The sequence below is a fragment of the Zychaea mexicana genome, assembly GCF_025766255.1.
Source record: "Zychaea mexicana strain RSA 1403 chromosome Unknown BDB00scaffold_115, whole genome shotgun sequence".
NCBI lineage: Eukaryota > Fungi > Mucoromycota > Mucoromycetes > Mucorales > Lichtheimiaceae > Zychaea > Zychaea mexicana.
This window is the reverse complement of record NW_026516778.1, coordinates 117,255-139,397: the sequence shown is the minus strand read 5'-3', so window position 1 is coordinate 139,397 and position 22,143 is coordinate 117,255. Positions and strand designations below refer to the sequence as shown.

Genomic DNA, 22,143 nt, shown 5'->3' with positions numbered 1-22,143 from the left:
AGAATGGGTAGAATCGAAGAATCAAATCGGATATATCATATGAAAGAGAAGAAAAATATGTATCTTCGATTATAGTCAATATGTAGCTAAATATAATAATAAATATGAACGCTATTTGGAATGAATGAAGATTTCAATGCTTAGTACAAATAGTAAGCTCAAAAAGCAATATATAAACTAGTTCCAAAGAGCTGTAACATTCCACTATCAAAGAATCATACTGCATTTCAAAATTAAAGGGAAGGATAGTATTTAGAGTAAGATATCGTTTTTTAAGTGTAGGAAAAAATACTACAACGCATCTTATGTATGGCTGTACATGCACGTGCATTTCATGTCTGATAGAAGGCAAGGGAGGAAGCGAATCACAGAAATGCACCATGCTCGAATTGTGCAAACTTAATCGATGGGTCAATTGAAAATGGCGACATAAATCTCATAGTAGTACGTCATGAATGAGCAGTGTAACGAGTGGCAAGGCATAGTACGCTATGAAATAAAACGCTGTGAGCGGTGACGAACTGTGAAGCAATGATATCATATTATATTAGAGGAATTGAACCACAACCAGTAGTACACACAGCTACTATGTCTCTACGCGTGTATAGTGTCTCATGAAGGGCAAAGGGTGAATGAGTAAGATAATTCTCTTAACGGCCCCTAATTGCGCAATCTCAGCTGGAATGCACAATCTTGATCCTAATGGTCGAGAAACCACGTTAAATCTAGTAAAGTAGTAGGTCATAGAGAAAAATGCATTGTGAGTATCATTGTAGGGGAAGAAGTAATGATGCGCGTCACAGTTACTTCAATGCCATCCAAACACTGCTTCTCACAGAACCGCCTCTTGCTCCCCCATACCAATAATCTATTGAAGCCAGAGTCAATTCAAAGGCTAATGCTTCTGCATTCATGGTTCACTTTCGATTTCGGCGTTTAGAATAGCATTTTGTCTCTTCTTTTCCTCTCTTCCCCTGTTATCCTTTTTCTTTTCACACCGTTTTCTCTTTGTTTCTCGTCCCCTTCCATTCATATATTATTTGGTATAATTGAAAACACGACTTAAGTTTGGAGGTCGCCTTTAAAGAAAGGAACTAGTTTCAGCTGTATTTTAGCGATACATAAATAAATGTTCTACATTATACAAATTACTGAAATCATAGAATATAGAAAAGAACCATTTCTTCGATTCTATGCAACCAAAGCCAAGACGATTCTGAGACGATTCTTGGTCGGAATCGTCTCAGGTTTTGACGACTCCGATTCGATTCGATTCTGATGTGGATCCCTAGACACAATAAAATCATATCCATTACTATAATTATAGGTAAAAAAAGAAATGTACTTATTGGGGATATGCATCTACAGTTATGTATCTTAGCAAAGGACACATTTAACGACTACTAGATGCATATCCTGAGCTTTTACGCTTTCTAGTAGTACATGGCTGTTGCTGCTGCTGAGTCGACAAGGATGATGAAGGAGGTGGGGCGGGAATGGAGAAAGGAGAGGTGGTCGACGTAGAGGAAATATCAGCAGTAGTAATGGCAATGGTAGGAGTGGTAGTTGTATTAGTGGCAGTAGTAGTGGTGGGGATGGCGAAAGGGGTGTAAGACGAGGACGAGATAGCAACATGACGAAATAAGCAGACAGTACATTAAAAACTAATATAAAAAACATAGCATCAAAACGAAGATAATTACCTCTCTTGAGTCGCTTGATCGTTGCTAATGGGTGCCTCAAGATCGCTACATAAAGAGGAAAAATGCTTTTTAGAACAGAAATAGACAATATTAGAGAAATTCATGAGCTTACAAAGAAATTTGCGATCTCGTGGACATCGATTAGAGTTGCATTGAGCTACGATTTCCTTGAAGTTAGAAAATGAAAGCACTTAGGAAAATTTCTTTAATGTTACTACTAATGTTTAGTATTTGTTTCTCGTAAACAACGGAGAGACGAAGTGAGATATGCTACTATTTGATATAAAAAGCTATCAAAATAAGTCTTTTATAGATATGTTATGATGGTTTCTGATACCTCTTCTTGGCCATTGTTTCCTCACGGCGGTCATCATTCCCCAAGTGCATCTGGAAAAAGTAGCGAGTAACCCAGTTGTTCTCGCACTTACAGTGGTCCCCCGCTTTTTGCAGTTCAAAGCTTATTTTATATTATGGTCTACAGCACTAAGTAGCAACATCCATTTTGGCAATTTGCTGGCTGCGATTGCTTCGGAAATGGGGGTGAAAGTACAAGAGAAAGCATACAAAGATACAAATACAAATAAGGACAACTACTAAGCTAGATTTGCTGGTAAGTTATTTAGCGAATTAACGCCCTGAGGGCCTGAAGGTAGGTGTGACGACTGTGGGGGACAGTGTAAGACGCAGCGAAAGAAAGGACAGCAGAAGGCAATAGATGAAAATAAAGTTGATGGCATTAAAACTCTTGACTACGTAGTGGGAGGTGAGATTTTGAACCTACGCCAGGGGAACTGAAGACAGACATCAAAGCCATTCAGCAAAGGGGACTAGCCCCCCCCCCGCTTTTTGCAGTTCAAACAGTATTTATTTATTTTGATTAAGGATGTAAATGGCAGTGGCAACATCCGTTTGGCAATTTGCTAGCCATTGTGAATCGAATGAAGGTGAGAAATAGAGAAATTTACGGGGATCAGACAAGCGGGAAAACCCTTAGGGGAAGAAAAACCCGGATGTGGAAGGTGTTGGAGCGATGGTAACTGACGCTGAGATACTACATATAGGAAAATAAAATAAAGGGGGTAATATATATAAAGATTTTGTCAGAGACAAATGGTACTATTGAGAGAGGAGATGTTGTTGGTGATGGTGAGCAGAGACACTAGCCCGAGGTTAAGAGTGAGATCTGTGCAAGAACAAGCTATGGATCTGGTTCAGGTTCAAAGTCTGAATCAGGATGGCTGCAGATATCAATGTCCCGAAGCGTGTGGAGGAGCAGTGGCCAGGTAGACCGCCAGTGACTATGCTTGAGGCCTCGTGCACGGCGTGGTAATGCATTTAAGATGGCGTCGATGGTATGTTGATCATTGGGTATGAGCAAGGGAAACGCCTCGTGCAGCCGTTGAAGTGTGGGTCCAACCAGCAGGTAGGAAAGAAAGTGGCGGCAGTCGGCTTGGCGTGCACCACAGTGGCAATCCTTGAGAGGATAGGAGGGCAAGCAGTGCATCCTCCATTTTACTAGGCGGTGGCGAGCAGCACTATATGCTGCCTGCTTTTTGCAGCCCCGCTTTTTACAGATCCTCAGTTTTTACAAATTTTTTGGAGCAAACCCACTCATCACTTAATAAAATTGCAGTTTCCTCACTTTTTGGATTTTGCAGGCCAAAAATGGGGTCCTGCAATTTTCCGCTATTGACTCGGGAGCCTGGGATACAGAGTCTCGAACCAGTGACATCTATCTTATTTCCATAAAGAGATAATTTTTATTACACAAACTTTTTACAGCTAAAGATACGCGGTAATTGAAGATTGTATGGTCTGGCTTTGCTTTCTTATATCATCTCGAATCTTTCTGAGTTCGTCTCGGACTCTTTGGTGTTCTGGGGCATCTAGAATACTGATAGTTTTTTCTAGAGTTCTGATTTTTTTCCGCATAGTATATGCTGGAAGTATACCGATCCAGAGTGAGCACCTTGGTCCCCATCATCACGATCATTATTAGCAACATATCACCTGCTTTTATCTCTTCTTGGAGCACAGATTGAACAATTTTTTCATCGGAAAGTAGTGGATGGACAGCTGCAATTTACTCAGGTGGATCTGCATCAAAAGTAAAGCTTTCCAGATTTTCAATGCCATAAATGAGGTTCAAGTGATTGTCAATCTGACCAAGAGCTACCTCATCTGCATTATCTGATGCACTGTTGACATTGTCATCAATCATTTTCTCTACTACCCCTGTTTTTTTTGGTAACAGTTCCTAATGGTAGATTCGGAGACTTTTTTCCAAGCTTGATGGCACCATGCAATTCCGATCAAAACTTTAACATGGAACGTGTTGCCATTATTAGCAGGTAGGTCTTTCTCCAGACGCTCTTGAATGCTGTTATATGCATGCTCATATTGCAGATTCCTATTACAATAACAGAAATAATAGCCTTAGTATTTCCATCTACAATGCATGGAAGTAGATCACTAATCATCACAAAACATACTTGAAATGTACTTTAAAGCTGCGAATAATGCCGGCATCCAAAGGTTGCATTAATGAAGTTGTATTTGGCGGCAAATACACCAGCTCGATGTTCTTCGGGACGTAATCACAGTAGTGACCGGAAAAGTTGTCAAGCAGCAAAGCAATCTTTCGCTTTTGATAGACCATAGAATCGTCTAACATTGTGAGATATTTCTTAAAAATCTCACGGGTCATCTAAGCATTGGCATTTCCACAGTACTTGGAGATATCGGTTTTCTTTCTTTGGGCCTATCATTGCGTAAAAGACAATTGTGAGTAAGTCATCAATTTGACCTTGAAGAAGTATCACATACTTGATCAAAACAATTTGGCCGCTTTGCCTTGCCAATGAACCAAGGATACCACTTATCAGAACCATCAGCATTCACTGTGAGGGCTAATGTCAACCGCGATTTATCCTGTTTGAATCCTTTGAATGACCTAGGTGCAATGGTAGTCACGGGGGCACTTGCGTAGAGTACTGCAGTCTCATCCATATTGTAGATGTCTCTTGGGGGATATTTTCTCAAGACTTCCTGGATTTCCGGCAGCTGAGCTTCTGCTAGTGTGACATTAGCAGAGCTTGCTTTACCACTGATTGTTTGCACCTTCAACTTGTAGCGGTTTAGGAAGCGATTTTGCCGGCACGGGTAGTGTGGATGAGGCAGCACTGTCCAATAAAAATCAACCATGACGTTTTGGGCTGGCCAATAAATTTTGACTATGACACTGTTGCTGGGATTTAAATAAACTATCTGCATGTGCATGGCGAGAGTGCTTCATCTCTTCTAATACTACTACTGTCAAAGGCCGTGTCAACAGTGTCAAAATGTTCAATTTTAAAAAACCTGGAAGAAAGAAAGGAGGAAAAAATCCTAATGCCGGAAGAAAACCCAAAAACTCGCAATCTTTACCTCAAGGGCAATCTGTGCTTTGTTTCGCACAAGATTTCACTGATTCAGCAACAAGTGATTTCAGGGACGACACCAGCAACAGCAACGACGAACGCACGTCTGCCGAGCTACCTAGAACGCCTTTGGAAGAACCAGCTGAAGTCGAAGAATTAGCAAGTATTCGTGGGCTACTAGAAGTTGACTCGAATACAAGCAACAACATCGACACTACTGGAGATGATGATGATGATGAGACTGAAGAGGCAGATACACCGATTCCAGAGAAAGACGAACGTGAAGGCGAAGATCAAGACAGTATACTTGAAAAGTATTTTTTTGGCCTTTAAGATCGGCATACGAGATGACATGAAAAACGATAAACAGGATAATATGCCTCACGAATATCACAACGGCACATTTTGGGTTCACCCAAAATCTCCTTTCTTTGCATTGATGGATGGAATCGATCCAAGCAGCGTGTATCTTCCACATGTGTTTCTATGGTTCCCTCATCTTCTGCTCCAAAAGTTTTTTAAGAAAAACTAAAGTGCCTAGGTTGCAAAGTAACTCTCAGAAACAATGGTTATACAAAGACTACTTTTGCGCGCAGAGTAATAGACATTGATAGGTAATGATTGAATAGCGATTATTTTGGCACCATATATGTGATATGCTTAGTTATCAAAGAGTTCTGTCCTAAGTTAAAATGTTTAGCTGCTTTTATATTATGGGGTATCGTTACCAGTGCCACATACCAAGTTGCAAAAAGAGTTATATCTGTAACGACCCAGAAATAATCCGTCAACTACCAGAAATCTTGCAATGCGAGTACCCTGGATACATGACTCATCGAAGTGGGTTATCAAAAGTTGTTGGTGACCTCTATAGACCATGTGTACAAAATTCAGTTGGCTCGAAGCGATTCCGCAAGATAATTCGTGAAGTACATCGATTAAAACACGCATGGCTACATTTACAATATATTCAGTATATCGTATATCGGCGCTTTGATCAACAGTCAATTCATGATATGTTTGATAAGCAAGAGACTATAACACCATTCTCTTCATTTGACGATCGATCCAAGTATGCCGGTCACGTTCCATCCCCTCAATATTTTCGTTCATTTTATACTGCGTTTATTCGAGAAATACGACATCTCATCGACAAGGAAATGGAAGTGCTTGACAGAGTGTATCTTAAAGATGACCATACCTTTAAGATAATCAAGCTGATAAACAAGATTAACGGTCGACCAGTATTTGCCGCTTTATATACGGTCCTGAACGAATATGAAGAAGTCCGACTTCAGTTTCTTGTTCCAACAAAAGCATTATCCAATCTCAAATATGCATTTGACGCCATGCGACATGCATATGATTTGTACGGATACACACAGCCACAAGTATTTTTTACGGACAACGTAACTGGGGATCAAAGTTTTCTTAAAGAAGCTATACCATCACTTTTGCAAGACGTGGTACCCGTTGTTGAACAAGAAAACGAGGGGCCGTTAAATGCTCGTTCCTACCCACTGCTTACTATTCCAAGCAACGTTGAAATCAAGGCTATACGTGGTGCTCAAGATATCGAAACTAGTGCCAATAGCATCATCAACAAAGGCAGCTCACAAGCTATTGGATTTGATTGCGAATGGACATTCAACACTACGACCCGCCAACAAGGAAAGGTAGCAACAATCCAGATTTCAGACAACGACTGGGCACTTATAATGTGTGTGTCTGACCTAGACGAATTACCGAGTTCGTTATGCAAGTTGTTAGAGAGCGAATCGATTATGAAACTTGGGCGAAATGTCAATGGTGATTTGAAAAAAATCGAACGTGATTTCAAGGTTGTTTGCGAAGGAGGGTTCGAATTAGGTGCGTTTTGCAAAGGTCAAGGTGCAATTACCGATGGACGTATAGGACTTACTGGAATTTGTGAAGCTGTATTGGAACATACATTGAACAAAGACGACTCTATTCGACTGAGTAATTGGGATGCAACGCAACTGACACAAGACCAAATTGATTATGCCCCTCTCGATGCATGGGCATCTTTAAAAATTTTTGAAGAAGTCAAGAGGCATGGTGTAATCGGTATACGTATATCTAATCCTAGTCCTGACAATGAGGGTAATGTACTGGATAGATGAAATTCAACAGCAGTTTTATAACGCTGGAACTAAAGCTTGTATATATTTTTTAGGTAATCCTGTACCGTATCATCCTGGGTCGTTCAACGAGCCTGTCGCATATGGTGTAATTTCCAAGCAACAAAAAAGACTAGATGGAGTTAGTTAAAAAAGGCCGCGTTATCATTACTATCAAAAGAACTTTGGTGCCCGGTGCCATGGTGAATGCACATGACAAGTGCCTTCGAGATTTTGCGAGTCCTCCGTTCGAAATAGTTGTCAAGGTTCTGAGCTTCGTACTTACAAGACTGTTTCAGTACAAGAAACACCATCTGCAACAACCATATCACCAGCTACTTCAGCTATATCTACACCGACTCAACAATTGATTAACCAACAGACATATTTAGAAGATGGTAATATGGTGCAACCGATTTTAAATAGACAAAAATGAAAATTTATAACAAAATTTTGATTTGAAATCCCGCTACTATAAAAGGAAATTATTACATGCAACTAGGGCGACGATGGGAGGTGAAGACAGTTTTTGCTTTTTTGTAAAGCTCATCTACTTCGCAGCCATCAACATTCCCTCCAGCATAAATCTCTATATAAAGCCATGATTTGGCAGCGAAGCGCCGGATCATTGGCAAAGAAACAGAATTTAGAATTCCTGGAAGACGTCGCTCAAGCGATCTATAAGAATAGTCGCACTGCAAACGTGCTTCACGCTTTGCTCTGGCCCAATAGCGTTCTATGAAGTTTGTCTCGCAATGAAATTTTGGATAGAGCTCAAACTTGTGATGTCTTTTTTTCACAGCTTCCTCTAGAGCGGATTTCTGATTTTTAAAATCAGGCTCGTTTGCAAGAATATGGCGTGCACAACATTGAACATTAGTTGCTGATTCAGCGCCACAACTTGCACGTACTCCACCTTCAGGCCATTTGCCCCTTTCTTTCAAAATCTATAATATCATGTTTTGTAGAGTATATGTTCTGAGTACTTACCCACTTTATGAAAAATTGTGATGGTTTAATCTTACCGTTTGAATCCCTTTGAAGTATCTTTGCTTATAGCGGGCTCCGTTACGGCGTCTTGTATACTGCTTGTCCTCGTAGTAAAAGTCGTAGAGCTTTGCTGATCCATTCTCATTCAAAGTGTAACCTTGAGCTTTGAATGGGTACTTCAAGTCTTCTACCTTTTGGTCCTTGAGGATCATCCGGCTTGGGCGCAAGGCGTTTGCAGCATAGGCATTGTGGTTTGAGCTTTGGTCAAAACAGAAGACACCTAACAATTGCATACATTTAAGTCATTTTGAAGATAACTTCCTTCTGTATGACGTACCAATGCAACTAGGGTGGAGTGCCTCGAAAATCGGCAATGCCTTTTTTGTTAACTGTTCGAGCATATGCTCATTCTTCCAATATCCTTCGTTATTTTTACCGGCCTTGAAATATTCTCGGGCTTCAAATGGAATATTGTGCTGTTCGGCAAATCCAGGATCAAGGCGCATTGGACCATGGCACTCGCAAAGAAAATCGCTGACCATGATCGAGCCTCCTAAACCCTTTTTTCGCAGCACCGTATCCCCTTCTTCAACCCAAATATCAGCCTTGGCATCATTTGAATAGAAGGTGGATTCATCGTGAGTGACGAGGACATGGCGGAGACGTCCGTTTGTTAGATCTGGCATGATCTCTTGTTCCATATCATCACCTGTATACTGAATCATCAGCTTTCGGTAATCCAACATTCTTTTTGCCCATTCAATGCGGTATGCTACAACGTCAGGTCTTTCATGTCCGTCATAGTAAATCTTATTATGGGGTTATAAGGATTAGTCAATATTTGACGTAATTATACATCATCATTGCTGCCTATTCCTTCTACTCACATTTTTCGTGTAGCGCTTATATCTGTAGCCCCATGCATGCAAATGGTTCAAAATCGTATCTTCAGCTACAGATCCTTGTACTCCAAGCGTTTCTGGAATTATTCGATTTTGCAGCTCACTTTTCAACAAAGCAGCTGAGCGCAGCTCTGGCTTAGTCTTCTTCCAGAAAGCAATACATGCTTTTTTCACATCCTCGTCGCTCAAAAATGATTTGCGCTTGGCATGCTTTCCTTGACGGTGCGATGGTAAGTGACCGTTCAAAGCGAGATACGTCTTTGTCCAATGGCCAATTGCACGGCTGCGGTAAATAGAGCCACCTTGCCAAAGCGTCGTTGCTACTTGCATGCATGCTTCACCTTTCTTCATGCCATTTTGGCGGCACTCAAAGTACTTGGAAATACTTAATAAGCGAAGGGATTCATAGGCTTTCAAACCACCTATTTCCGACTTGGAATTAGAGACGCGCTTAATTTTTTTTGATAGAGCTGGCATATGTTCGACAATTAGCTCGAGTTCTTGCTGACTTTTTGACAATGTTGGCGCCGCAATGATTGTTGGATCCGGTGTGGATTCGGAGCTATCGCCAGCAACTGAAGGTGTTGTAGTAGCAGTAAGAGAGTAGAAGTCCGTCATCCGATGACACGTTTTTGCGATTTTTTTGGTTTCCTTATCATCTTTTTCCTTTCGCCAGACTGACATAACCGAAGTGCCTACATACAAATTTTGCTTAAATCAGCATTTAAACTATCATGGTTTGTATTTCTCTCAATGCACCTCTCCTATGCGAGCTTCTAAGATAGCTGTCACTGTTGGGCTTCCAAGAGAGAAGACTACGCCACAAAATTGCCTTCAGTTCATCTTCTGAAAAGCCACACAGCATCTAATCGTCGACATCTTCTTTATAGGTCAAAATGGATGACTGCACGTCATCCAGCTGATTAACCTCTTCGATGGTATTTTCTGCAGCCATAGCTGGGACACTTTCGGGTTCAGGTACATCAGGTACTGTAGCTACGATAGTAACGACACTCTACATATAATGAATATATCTAATCAGCAAATGATGATGTGTAGTACAGCATATATAATCTAACCTCAGGAGCAAATTTTCCATTTAAGCGCGCCTTTTTCATGGCAGCAGTAGCTTTTCCTTTACGTTTAGGCATGATAAATGATACAAAAGAAGGCAGAGGAAGAACAAGGAACAATCATGAATATAATTAGCTATGTATATCAGAATACCATGAAGCTTGTGTAACATTGCTGATATTTTAGGTGACACAAACGGCTTAACGGTCTTTGAAAATATAACAAAATTTCAGCCTTCCCTGCTTAAAGTCCCCAAAAGTCCCCAACTTCAAATGCTATCTGCTCCTCGAGATCAACTTTTAAAAAGAATCTAAAACACAAGTTTTAAACTACATATGTCACTCTATTAGACTTGTGAATTGGTTTTTTGATTTTTTTTGTTCCCATTGACTAGATAGATTCCAAAAAAATCTAAAAATTTTGTCTATTTAAAATCGGTTGCACCATATTAGATAATGAACGGATTGTAACAATACATGTTTAATACATTACTAATACATATTATACTTTTTGTATAAAGGCACAAGTAATCCACCCATGGAATCGGATGACGAAGATGTTGATTTGGACCAAGAAAATGAAAGTTTACCAATCATTGATGAAGAAGGAAATTTGCTTGAAATCAACCGAGATATTGACGTGTCAAGCCGAGACTACGGCCAGCAACTATTTCGACAACAACAACAAAACGATAATCAAAGCAGCAGCAGTACCTCGGCCACTATCAATCAAACAGCTCCAATACACTCTCGTATTTGTTAAAAGAAGTTTTTCATCTAATGGATATGATAAAGGTCTCACGCAAACATAGATTATCCAAGGTTTTCTCAAGGGCATTCCGTGATGCATTGTTTGTATATGATGAAATTGATAAAAGACTGGTAACAGCGGTCCTAGAGGAGAAGAAAGAAACAACATGGGAGAAAAAACTTGCTGAAGATCCTGATTGGATATTCAAAAGAGTAAAGCGTAAGTTAAACCTTCAAATTGAATGTATAATCACTGGATTAACAAGATATGTACACTAACATAACGCTAATGTTTCATTATTATATTAGGTGTTGTGCCGCCTCCTAAAGATCTCTACCCTGTGGTGAAAAAACTGTTTGAAACTTATGGACCATTGCGCTGTGCTCGAACCAGACGACTATTATTTGATTTTGAAAATTGGAAGCAAGCAAAAAATGTGCTCACTGCCATTCATCTGGGCCACGTATCTGACCCACCTGGTATCCCCTTTATTTTGACCGTGGCCAAGATAAAGATGGTCTTACACTATATCGCTGTAGCCGTGGTACAAATTCGTTCGAAGGTGGAATACACCAGAACCTGATTCGTACGATTGGAGCTTTTGGTGCCAGTGTTGAATATGTTGATGCTCTACTTGTAGATTATAGACTTAGGCACAACATCAATGTGAGTAATAGCTTTTAATTTATTATTTCATTTTACATTCGGAAAATTTAAAGTTTGGATTGACATGTATGTTTGGTTGTAGATTGGGACATTAAATAGGTTTGGACGTATTCACGACCGTCATTACGATCCGTGGATATCACAACATATCAATAACTTGGAAACAAAACTTATCCTTCCATGCAGCTACAGAGGGCCTGGTATACATACACACTCTCTTAACCTCAAGTCTTCAGGCGAATTATTTGGTATATCTCCCTTGGATCCAACATTATCGGAAATGTACGACATTGACAAAGCAACACCAGTCCAAAGCACTTCACACACCAATTCATCGTCATTAGATATTGCCACGTTAATCATGATCAATCGTTCAACTGCAGAAGTTACTGGAGCTCAATACAAGTATATTGCCGAATGTCAAAGAGCAGTACACGCGATTATACCAGTTCACACAGACAAGGAGAAAAGCACATTCGATTCAATTCTTCGTCACCAGTTCCCAAACCATAGATTCAAAATCACAGACTTTCTTCGATTCACCAAACTTTGGTCGCAAAAGGTTAACGGCACAGATATATTCTATAAAACACCAGAGCAGCTTTCTGTTCTTTACACAAAATGGAAAGAAATCGATAATATCATATGCACCAAAAACAACAACAAAGAATCCATAGATAACATGAGCAACGATTTGAACTCGACGACCCGTAAACGAACAGCACCACCTGCACAACACCCATCTCCATCAAAAACACCACGTACTGAAAGCATAATCCAAAACGATAATACCTCACGTGCCTCGTCATCTACAAATCGCCTTGATTCTCCTGTTACAATTTGTCCAGCTCCAGCACTTATCGATACGCAAAATCTAGCCACCTTTATGTTCCATCAATTACTAGCAAATATTCTACAGCAATTACCTTCCATGCCTCCAACACCGTCAAATCATTCACAACATGAATTTCCTCCTGTCAGACTTCAGCCATTACAATTTTTAAGTAAGAAAAATAATTTGTCGATCAAAGTATCCGCATATTTTGACATTGTAAATATATTTAGCACCTGCATCCAGTTCAACAAACCCAAATTTTACCACGATGCCACAAACATCTACAAGTAGCAACAGTAGTGGTGGCATTAACAACGGTACCAGCAACAGCATACTTGATGGCCTTCGTAAAAAGAACCAAAAAAAATGTAGTGTTTGTGGCAACATTAAATGTAAAGGCAAAAACAATAGGACAAAATGCACAGCGAAATGTAGCTTCTGTGGTAAAATCGATTGTACCAACAAAAATAACAAAATAAAATGCAATCCAGACAACAGCATTTAATCGCCTACCAATATAAACCATCAGTTATCCTATATCGCTATGAACATTTATAGTATTCTTACACAGCAATAAACTCTACTTTCATATTATTACAGTATCATTTTGAAAACTTTCCAAAAACAAAAAAATTATTTCTCTTTGCCTCATACATGCTATCCGTGCCATTTTGCCAACCATTTGAGAACGTCAGTTCCTTGGACGGAATACTCAGTTTGGCTGCAAAATTTTCACCAGCTTTTCTGATAATATCCCAATTGACTGGGATCTTCTCAAAAAATCTTTGCTCTATCCATGTATAGAGGGCATATTCCAATTCCTATTTGTTTCTTTATTAATTATATGAATAGCGAAGAAGAATTTAATTATTTAGACCTACAGGAAACTTTGCACGCGACTTTTGTCTTTTACTACTGTCAACGCCCTTCTCTTCATCTCGCTTTCTTTTCATGATCATTCTCGAGATAGTTGTTTCGTTGGGACCATTTTCAAGCTTGTATTTTCCTTTAGCCCAGTCAAGCAATTGGCCATAAGTAAACTTGTGATTTTTTTGCTCTTGAGCAATGTAATGTTGATATAAAGCGTCGTTTTGCTCGTCAGTAAGCTTTTGGTATTTCGCTTTTGAGGAATAAACATTAACACGATGTAGGGATCCGTATCAGAACCGTAGAACCGGAACCGAACCGAACCGAAACCGAGAAAATATGGTTCGGTTCCTACCAAGAACCAAACCGGAACCGAACCGGTTTTGTATACGTAGAACCGAAGAACCGAGAGGCAGAAGATTGCATTTAGCAATTTTGGTAATTAGTATAAAGTAGGCTATAATGGAAGTTACGAACAATGTTACTCCTTATTAAAGACCAAGAAGTAGTGTATTTGCAAGCCATACTTTATTCAAAAACTTAACAAAACCTGCAAAAGCAGAAGGGAGGGAAAAATAGTAAAGAAGAGAAGAACAAAAAAAAACACTTCTTTTGACGGCAGCTTGCTTTCTCTGCCCATAACGCGCATCATTACTTGTTCCTCTACTTTGCTACCCACAATGCATTTTCTCCATGACGTACTACTTTACTAGATTCAGCATGGCTTCTCGATCATTTTTATCAAGTTTGTGCATTCTGTCTGAGATTGTGCATCCTGGGGCCCATAACAGAATTATCTTACCCATTGACACTTTGCCTTTTATGAAGAATTATACACACGTAGAGACATAGTAGCTGTGTGTACTGCCAGTTGTGGTTTGATTCCTCCAATGTTACAATAACGTATTGTACTAGTAATACTACGTCGCTCTAGTACTATAAACTCCACTTTTTTTTGTGAAAACTATGCTTTAATCTTTTAACCATGCAATGACCCACATTGTATATAAAATGTTTCTCTTATTCATTTTGAAATCGCTGTTCAATGTATAATAATAAACTATCTTTTTTACTGCAGTATTCAAGTATACCGTGATATTTGAACACATATACATCAGCTTTCATTCAAAGATACTGGATTTTGCCTTTTTTATATACATGACAGGTTCAGTTCTTCGGTTCGATTCTTCGGTTCTACGGTTCTCATCGGTTCTAGTCGGTTCGGTTCTTGCTTTGGACGGTTCAGTTCGGTTCCCTAACACGATGTGAATAAATTTTCTCTAAATTTTTTCTTAACTGACAATTTTTTTTATTCTCGGAGTTTGAAATCGTGCATACAGTTAAATTTTATTTAAAAAAAAACTGAATTTTTTTTAATATAAAAATAAATACCTCCAATATTACTTGGCATAAACAATTCTAATGGTTATATTAAATACTGAACTTCTTATTAATAAGAATAGTATGATTTGTTCTATTAAAGATTTAATGGAGCAAGTTATGCATAATTATTTTGAAGATGAAATGTTAGTTAAAGATATTGAAAGTAAGAAGATGATTATGAAAAAAAAAATTAATGAAGAAATTAATAAAGTTAAAGTTAATTATTTTTGGTATGTTAATACAAGCGATAATGTGTGTACTTACATACATGTAAGAGGTAAGAAAAATGGCCATATGTGTCACAGAAAAATTAATACTAATCTTAATGGAGATAAACCTGATTACCTTTGTACTATACATAGTAAACTTCATGTTCCAAAGAAAAAAAATAAAAAATCTACAAAAAAAATAGAAAATCCTAATATACCATGCATAATTGTGAATGATGGTGATTTTATACATAAAACTAAATAACAAAAGAATAAAAAAAGAAAATCTAGAAAAATATATATATACAACAGTAGAAGTTTTAACTTAGCAAATGTACTTGAAGGATTATTACAATAATAGGAACCGACGTTATCCACTATACACACTCAAATAATATATCTTACATAAAATAAAATAACTATACATAGTTATGATATTTTATTAGGAAGGGTAGAGTATTGAGTTATCTAAGTTAATTTATTAACTTTCATATAGTTATTTAACATATTGGTTTCATTAAAATTTTTCATTCATATCCAGCTATTTTGGGGTTCATTATAACCTTTCCATTTAATTAGGAATATATAGGAATCATTTTCAAATTTATGATTTATTATGGATTCTATTTCATAAGAAATATTAGAAGTTGAATTATTTCTAATTTTATTTATATCCATTAATGTTCCTTTGCCTTTACCTTTTCTTTTTCTTTTTTTCTCATTGAATTGAGGTACATCTTCTTCGCTGGAAACATCTTTATCATTATCATTTTCATCACTGTATTCATTATCAATAATCATATTAGTATTATCTATACTTAAATTATTTAAAAACTGTTCCTGTAATTTAACCATTTCATCTAATTTGTTTTTTGCCTCAGATGAATTGCTAATAACTATATCTATTAATTTAGCTTCGTGTGAAAATTCAAAATTATCTGATTCCCACAATTTGTGATGTGCTTGTGTATTAATATTAAACTTTTCACTAAATATTTTTATATTTTTTAATAAATAAGCAACACGAAATTGAAGATTATAAAACTTTTATGTTGTCCATCTTAACAATAGATTTATTATTATTAAATCTATAAAATTTATTACCTATTGCAGCAAATTGGTCTTCTATTTTTAAACGAAAGCTACCAAAAACATCATTATAATGCCTTTCTTCTGCTATTAAATCTATATTCTTTTCTTTGCGTATAGGATAAACAAAATTGTTAAAAGATAAATCATATCCTTTTTCCGCACCAAGTTCTATAAGCTGATTAACAAATAAAGTATAACCACTATCTGTTGCCAATACATCTTTAGATATTTTTTTATATAATTTCATGATCAAAAACATACTTCCGTCAGAACTATCAGAACAATAATCGCTTTTGGAAGCATATAAAATCATATCGTTAATATCGCTAACAATTTGTGTACGAACTCCATTTTTTTTAAATTTATATGACCATAATCTTTCATGTTTTATATCAGTATTTAACATAGTTAATTCTTAAATCATGACCATCTATTATAAAAGTTATGTGTTTAAAAAGTGGTGGATTATAATTATAAGAAGATAAAATTCTTAAAGTTAAAGAAGAAAACATATTCTCTATAGAATCATTAACAATTTTATTTCACCTTTTATAGTTATCTTCATCTATCCAAAACTTTTTATAGTATTTGTGAAATAATGTTTGCGGGATAAACTTATTAATTTCAACACCAGAAACACCAGAAACTAAATGATATAATAAAAATAAACCTTTTTCAACTTCAAAATAAGGGCCAGGATATTCACAGCTAGTATATAAAACAACCAAAAAGAAAAAAACAGCTATATGACCAAGTTTATCTACTAAAATCTTTTTAATATCATCAATACCTTTAATATGTTTTAATTCTGTACGATGCTTGTAATTATAATTAACAATTGGCCAGTTATATTCCAAAAATTCCCACTTATTAACAATAATTTTGTTAACTTCATTATTAATCTTTTCATCTATTTCTTGGTTATCCATTATAATATATTTTTATATTTAATGAAAATTCAATTTTTTTTATATTCAATTTTAAAAATATAATAATTTTGTAAATATGAGGAATTTTTATGAACCTTAAATATTTTGTTGACCTTAGTTTAGATGAAAAACTTCAACTAGTAAACATCCTCCTTTACCATAGTGGTATGGAGATGTCGATAGTGCAGTATATAAACATTAAGAGTGAAATGACAGCCTTTTATATAAGAGTTGAGTTATAATAAGTAGCCTCAGCACAGCACCGATATCTTTTAACTGGTTTACTATCATTGACACTTATCTACTCTGAAAGAGAGAGAGGTCGTTACGATTCATTCCCAGCACTATCCTTTTTTGGATACTTCAATTTGCAACACCTATGCTATTTTTCCTTAAAGCATCCCCAGTGGTTTCAGTAATTCAGCTGCAAAATCAAGATCTGAAATAAAATTTCCACAACTGTTTTCGACATCACTTTTAAGCAGAATACTTTGAGAACATATTTTCAGCATTATTTGAAGAACAATTGGGGGGCGGTGGGGGGGCATTGCCCCCACCTAGGGTCTAGGGCAGAGCCCCAGTAAACTCGCTCCTGAAGGACAGATGTGACATGCAGCGAAGCGAAGGGGCTCACATCATCTGGAAGCGAAGCGGAGGGGTGAGTTTATCAACATAATAAACTCAGTCTGTGTAACATCTCATACTCATCCTCACTTTTTGCAGTTTTTTCCACCAAAAACCGCTGCTGCAAAAAGCGGGGGACCACTGTATCCAGAGGCACTTGGTACATCCTGGCCATCCGGCCATTGTACTGCGCCATCTTGTGCAGTACCTTGGCCTTAGAAAAAAAGGCCGTCTTCAAGTCTAATGAGAGTTTCTCGCCCCTCGTCTTCCTCCAATCCTCAATGATACCAGCGGCCTCTTGCACGGTCTCATTGTAGAGCGTCATGTAAAAGCCCTCGCCACAAAGACACACGCGTGCAACGAAATAGTTTTTTTACGTACTGAGCGGAAACTGTCCTCTTCTTACCTGCATCACTGAGAGGGGCAGTGATGACACCTCCCTCTGGAATGCATGGTGCGCCTTCGGTAAGTAGAAGAATGCTGCGACTTCCACTTCACTTAAACGTTGTTGCCGCGGCTATTATTGTGGAGAAGAAGACCGGTTTGAATAGATTCGCTGGAGTTCGCTGGAATTCATTGGAGGTGAGAATGTGGTGAGAGTGATGGGATGAAAGTGTTGTAAAGTGTAAATAAGTGAAAGCAACGCGCGTCGTCATATCCGCAGTAGGATTAAATTCTACTCCGTTGCACATATTTGGAAAGTGTGTCGTTACACATGCGAAGATTGCGAGGATTCTTTCCCGTGGTGATTCTTTGCGCTCGACACTACAATTAGATTACTGTACGTAAGTTGCAAAACAGGTAAAGCAGTTGAAACGATTGTTGACAATTCTGACGTTGCAAGTATCATTACAATTATAGACGTTGACAGTGAGTAATTCTGTATACGTGTTAACTACCTAGTGAATAGATAAAAGAGATTCAAACTTTTACTTATTAGAGTATAAAGAAAGCCGAAAACACAGTTTGTGTACTTTATCACAGGAATCGAATAGTCAAGAAGAAGACATAGGTATGAATAGCATGAGCGAAAGTAAGTATTGATTGGAGAAGTAATCGCCAAAGTGCTGCACCCTTATCAATGTATGGCGTTGAAAGCAGCTTGTTGAGGTTAGTGAGCGACAGATGTACAAGAATTCGAAATATCCTGCGTAGATAACGATGGCCATTCATTTGGTGAAGAGATATTAGGAAGCATACCGCATGAAGCCAAGTGCAACAACAACGCTATTCAATCAAGGAAATTAATTGATGCATATGGTCCCACGTACCGCGACGCCATGAACTTACCAATAAGTTCTTGAGGAAGCTGTGCGATGTCATACTAGTTTTTATTGAACATGACAAAGTACGGATTGAAGCTTTCTGGCCAGACGAGAATCGGCACGAGACCAAACTCTTTTGAGGGACCTAAGCTGAATCTTTCGACGTATTAAGCCGAGGTACAGTATAGTTTTGCTCTTTATATATAACGATCCTAGGCTTAAACTACTATGTATACATAGATTTATTATAGATAACATTCTACCCCGAGAGATGGGTCTGGAAGCGTTTTCGCATGAAGCGCACGAGAAGTGATCGGTCATTATTAGACAAAGGGGCTTGGGAACAGTCAAAAAACGTCTTGAAGACAACTCTGATGGTCAAGTATTTGATCTCTCAGGCGTTTCGTTTTTGTATACTATGGGCAAGGACAATGATGCTTTGACCATGTATCCATGCTGCCGTGGTACGGATTCTTTGGAAGGAGGCATTCATCACAATGTGATTCGCACAATCGGCTCTATTAAGATAAGCCCAAAATTGTCGGGTGCTTTGTTTGCAGATTGCCACCTCTCCCACACATTTGATGTAGGTACATAAATAATGCAATAACCATCATCCATGCTTGTGCGGTTGCTAAGATATCTTTTAGTTGTCCGGTGGATGCTGTCAACAGATATGACAGGGTTCATAAAGGGCATATGAACCTTGGCTTGATTAATGCATTAACGACCTTCGAGCATCACTTGCTCTTTTTTTAAGTAAGCTGCACCACGAATTCATCAGCATGCGACACGTCTGTAAAGCTCAGGAGAAGAGCTCGGCATAACCAGCGCACCGATAACACTTCTGGAATATAATGGCATCAAAGTACGAAACGCCGTCAATATCAATTCTGAGCCAACAACATCACCAGAAGGTTTTTAGCTACATTGGTTATCTTAACGGGTACCACGTTGCCAAGGCATGGAGCACGATTCGATTTTAGCAGCAAGAATCAAAATGCTCTACATCCAGTTCTTCCAGTATACACTGATTCCAAAAATCATCTTTTCAAACAAAACGAAAACACGTCCAGGAAGGTCGGCAACCTGATCACAACGCCTTAAAAATGGTTGTCTCATACAAGACACCCGAGCACTTGCGTAGCTTTTTTAATAAATGACAACGCAGCAGTCTCTACAAGGCCAAAAGATTCTACAATCAGACAGTTTGACATTTAAGTGAAAGAACCAGCATACGCACGGAGGAGCGGGACCCCGTGACAAGTAAGGATTCTTTCCGAAAGCTACAGTCGGAGGAGCGAGAGGGCCCAACCAACCACACCGAGTTATCATATAAAATGATAAATGTCTCGAAATTTTCGTAAAACAAGTGAGGTTAATTCAACATACGCCCGAAGGCAAGGCAACCTTCTATGGAGAGGAGGACCACTTCGGTAGATAAGTCCACATTTATTCAGGGGTTAGAAGGCTTATTGCCTACTCAAATTAGAGTCTCTATAATCTACGGGGAAGGGTTGCTACGTTTCTCCATAGCCAGAATTCAGTTAATGACTCTGAATGCATCTTTAGATGCCCCGGAGAGACTATCTGTCTTATTCCTTGTACGGGAGGGATCGGCAATCCAGCCACCCGACCGAAGTAAAGAAGCCCGACAGTCAAAACTACTTCCAAAACTTATTTATAAGTAAGGAAATAATGTCGCCATCTATAAGGATGCTGGTCCCAAGCCCAGGTAAAGACAGAGGGTTTCCGACATGGAGGGAGAGCCTCGGGGATCACCGGTTTTTGACCCAAAATCAGAAGTCGACATGCCCAACAACGTGCATCTTTTGAGAATCCGTCGCTTTGATGATATCTCACAATCTTTCTCGATTCCAACATCGTATCTCTATCTTCCGTTGATTCGCAGCTAGCAAACCAACAACGCTCCCAGCGACCAAGATCCATTGCGCCATCGCCGCTACTTCCTTTACTATCACAACAAATTTCTCCTAGACGCTTTTACACCACCGAACTCTCCCACAAAAAACGAAAAGTACATGCATGCAACAAAATGCAAGGAAAGGATCTGTAGAAGAGGATTGGGACGGAGCCCTGAATGTCTACGCTTATATGGATAGCGCGAATCAATCTCTTTTTCACTTAAACTTGTATTTACTTGTTGTTTCGTACAAGCTTTGTAAAGCCACGCTTCGTAGCTATACCACCCGAACTTGACGTTTTGCGTCGCAACGAATCTTTCTCTTGTCGCTGCTTTTCTTTGACGATTCCAGGTTCATTATTTTCGACATTGGCTGGGTCTATGTTGCTGGTCTTGGTGTTATTTGTCATAGTAGATGATTGGCAATATAAACCACTTTACAAAATTGGGGAATGACGTTACGCGAATGTGGTTACCGTCAGTGTTTGATTAGTAGTTTCTTTTAATATAAAAGAGTGAGAGAGAGAGATCTGATGTCTGACCGCCAAAGGCGGGTATGATACGGAGAACGACAATCATGCCGCAAAAAATTTATGCAGCAGTTTCCATTGATAACAAATTACATAAGCAAGTGGTGGAGAACCTAAATCCCAAAAAAGTACCAAGAAGCGTTCTTTTTCAAATGATAGAATTGTCATGCTCGAAGCAACTAGGAGTGTCCATGGATTTCGGCAATATCTGCTGGCTTTTCAAGAAAAAGAAGAAAGCTTTGACATTATTTAAGAATAAGGGCGCTTGAGTATTACTATCATGAGTTCTCGATGGTGCAACGTTAAAATTGCGGCGTCGACACACAGATTGAATTAAGGCACCGCAACAAGACATAATCCTGAGCTCAATTTAATTTCTCTCTTCAGGTACAGATGATGGAACTCGACTTGCAAATGGTTCGACACTTTATCATCTCGCAAGAAGACTTTTATTATTCATTGCTAATTACTGCTGATGATGATGACGTGTTCAAAGTAGCAGTAAGACATCATGCTGATGGCTTCTTCAATGTACGTAAAAGTTATCACTTATTAGACATTTCGTAACAATAGCGTAGTAGTAGATTATTTATAGCAACTCCAACGTATTACATTTATACTCAACATTTGCTCTCTCCATGGAGCTATGATAGTTTCTCTGATGCCATTGACAACGTCATGGTAGTCGTCTATGGCAATAACAACGATTTAACTCTCATGCAACATACAGTAAATGTCGATTTTCTCCCCTGTGCCGCCTTGAAATCGAGGCATCTACATACAGTTCCTCCCTCCTTTTATGCCACATTACGTACATATCATACACAATGAACAAAATGA

General features: G+C 38.4%; 4 protein-coding genes across 4 annotated transcripts; 3 read left to right on the top strand and 1 right to left on the bottom strand.

The window, feature by feature from the left end:
- Positions 1 to 2,895: 2,895 nt before the first annotated feature.
- BDB00DRAFT_932927 (uncharacterized protein) lies at positions 2,896 to 3,207 on the bottom strand (the record flags this gene model as incomplete). The annotated part of the gene is made up of 1 exon (XM_053129103.1): positions 2,896 to 3,207. The coding sequence occupies one exon, from the start codon at positions 3,205 to 3,207 to the stop codon at positions 2,902 to 2,904; it is 306 nt and encodes a 101-aa protein (XP_052974446.1). The 3' UTR covers positions 2,896 to 2,901.
- A 1,837-nt stretch (positions 3,208 to 5,044) lies between these two features.
- BDB00DRAFT_792085 (uncharacterized protein) lies at positions 5,045 to 5,455 on the top strand (the record flags this gene model as incomplete). Its single annotated transcript, XM_053121094.1, has 1 exon — positions 5,045 to 5,455. One exon carries the CDS (start codon positions 5,045 to 5,047, stop codon positions 5,453 to 5,455), a length of 411 nt encoding a protein of 136 aa, XP_052974445.1.
- An 8,457-nt stretch (positions 5,456 to 13,912) lies between these two features.
- On the top strand, positions 13,913 to 14,549 carry BDB00DRAFT_849609 (uncharacterized protein). Its single transcript, XM_053125384.1, has 3 exons — positions 13,913 to 14,198; positions 14,219 to 14,280; positions 14,360 to 14,549. Exons 1-2 carry the CDS (start codon positions 14,041 to 14,043, stop codon positions 14,247 to 14,249), a joined length of 189 nt encoding a protein of 62 aa, XP_052974444.1. The 5' UTR covers positions 13,913 to 14,040; the 3' UTR covers positions 14,250 to 14,280; positions 14,360 to 14,549.
- Positions 14,550 to 18,013: 3,464 nt separating this feature from the next.
- On the top strand, positions 18,014 to 18,888 carry BDB00DRAFT_792084 (uncharacterized protein; the record flags this gene model as incomplete). Its single annotated transcript, XM_053121093.1, is given in 5 exon segments — positions 18,014 to 18,166; positions 18,360 to 18,369; positions 18,386 to 18,454; positions 18,525 to 18,617; positions 18,740 to 18,888. The coding sequence occupies 5 exon segments, from the start codon at positions 18,014 to 18,016 to the stop codon at positions 18,886 to 18,888; spliced, it is 474 nt and encodes a 157-aa protein (XP_052974443.1).
- Positions 18,889 to 22,143: the final 3,255 nt, after the last annotated feature.

What these genes read in the sequence shown, in the direction of transcription:
- BDB00DRAFT_849609 (XM_053125384.1), top strand. Translation starts at nt 14,041, where the DNA reads ATGACGTACTACTTTACTAGATTCAGCATGGCTTCTCGATCATTTTTA.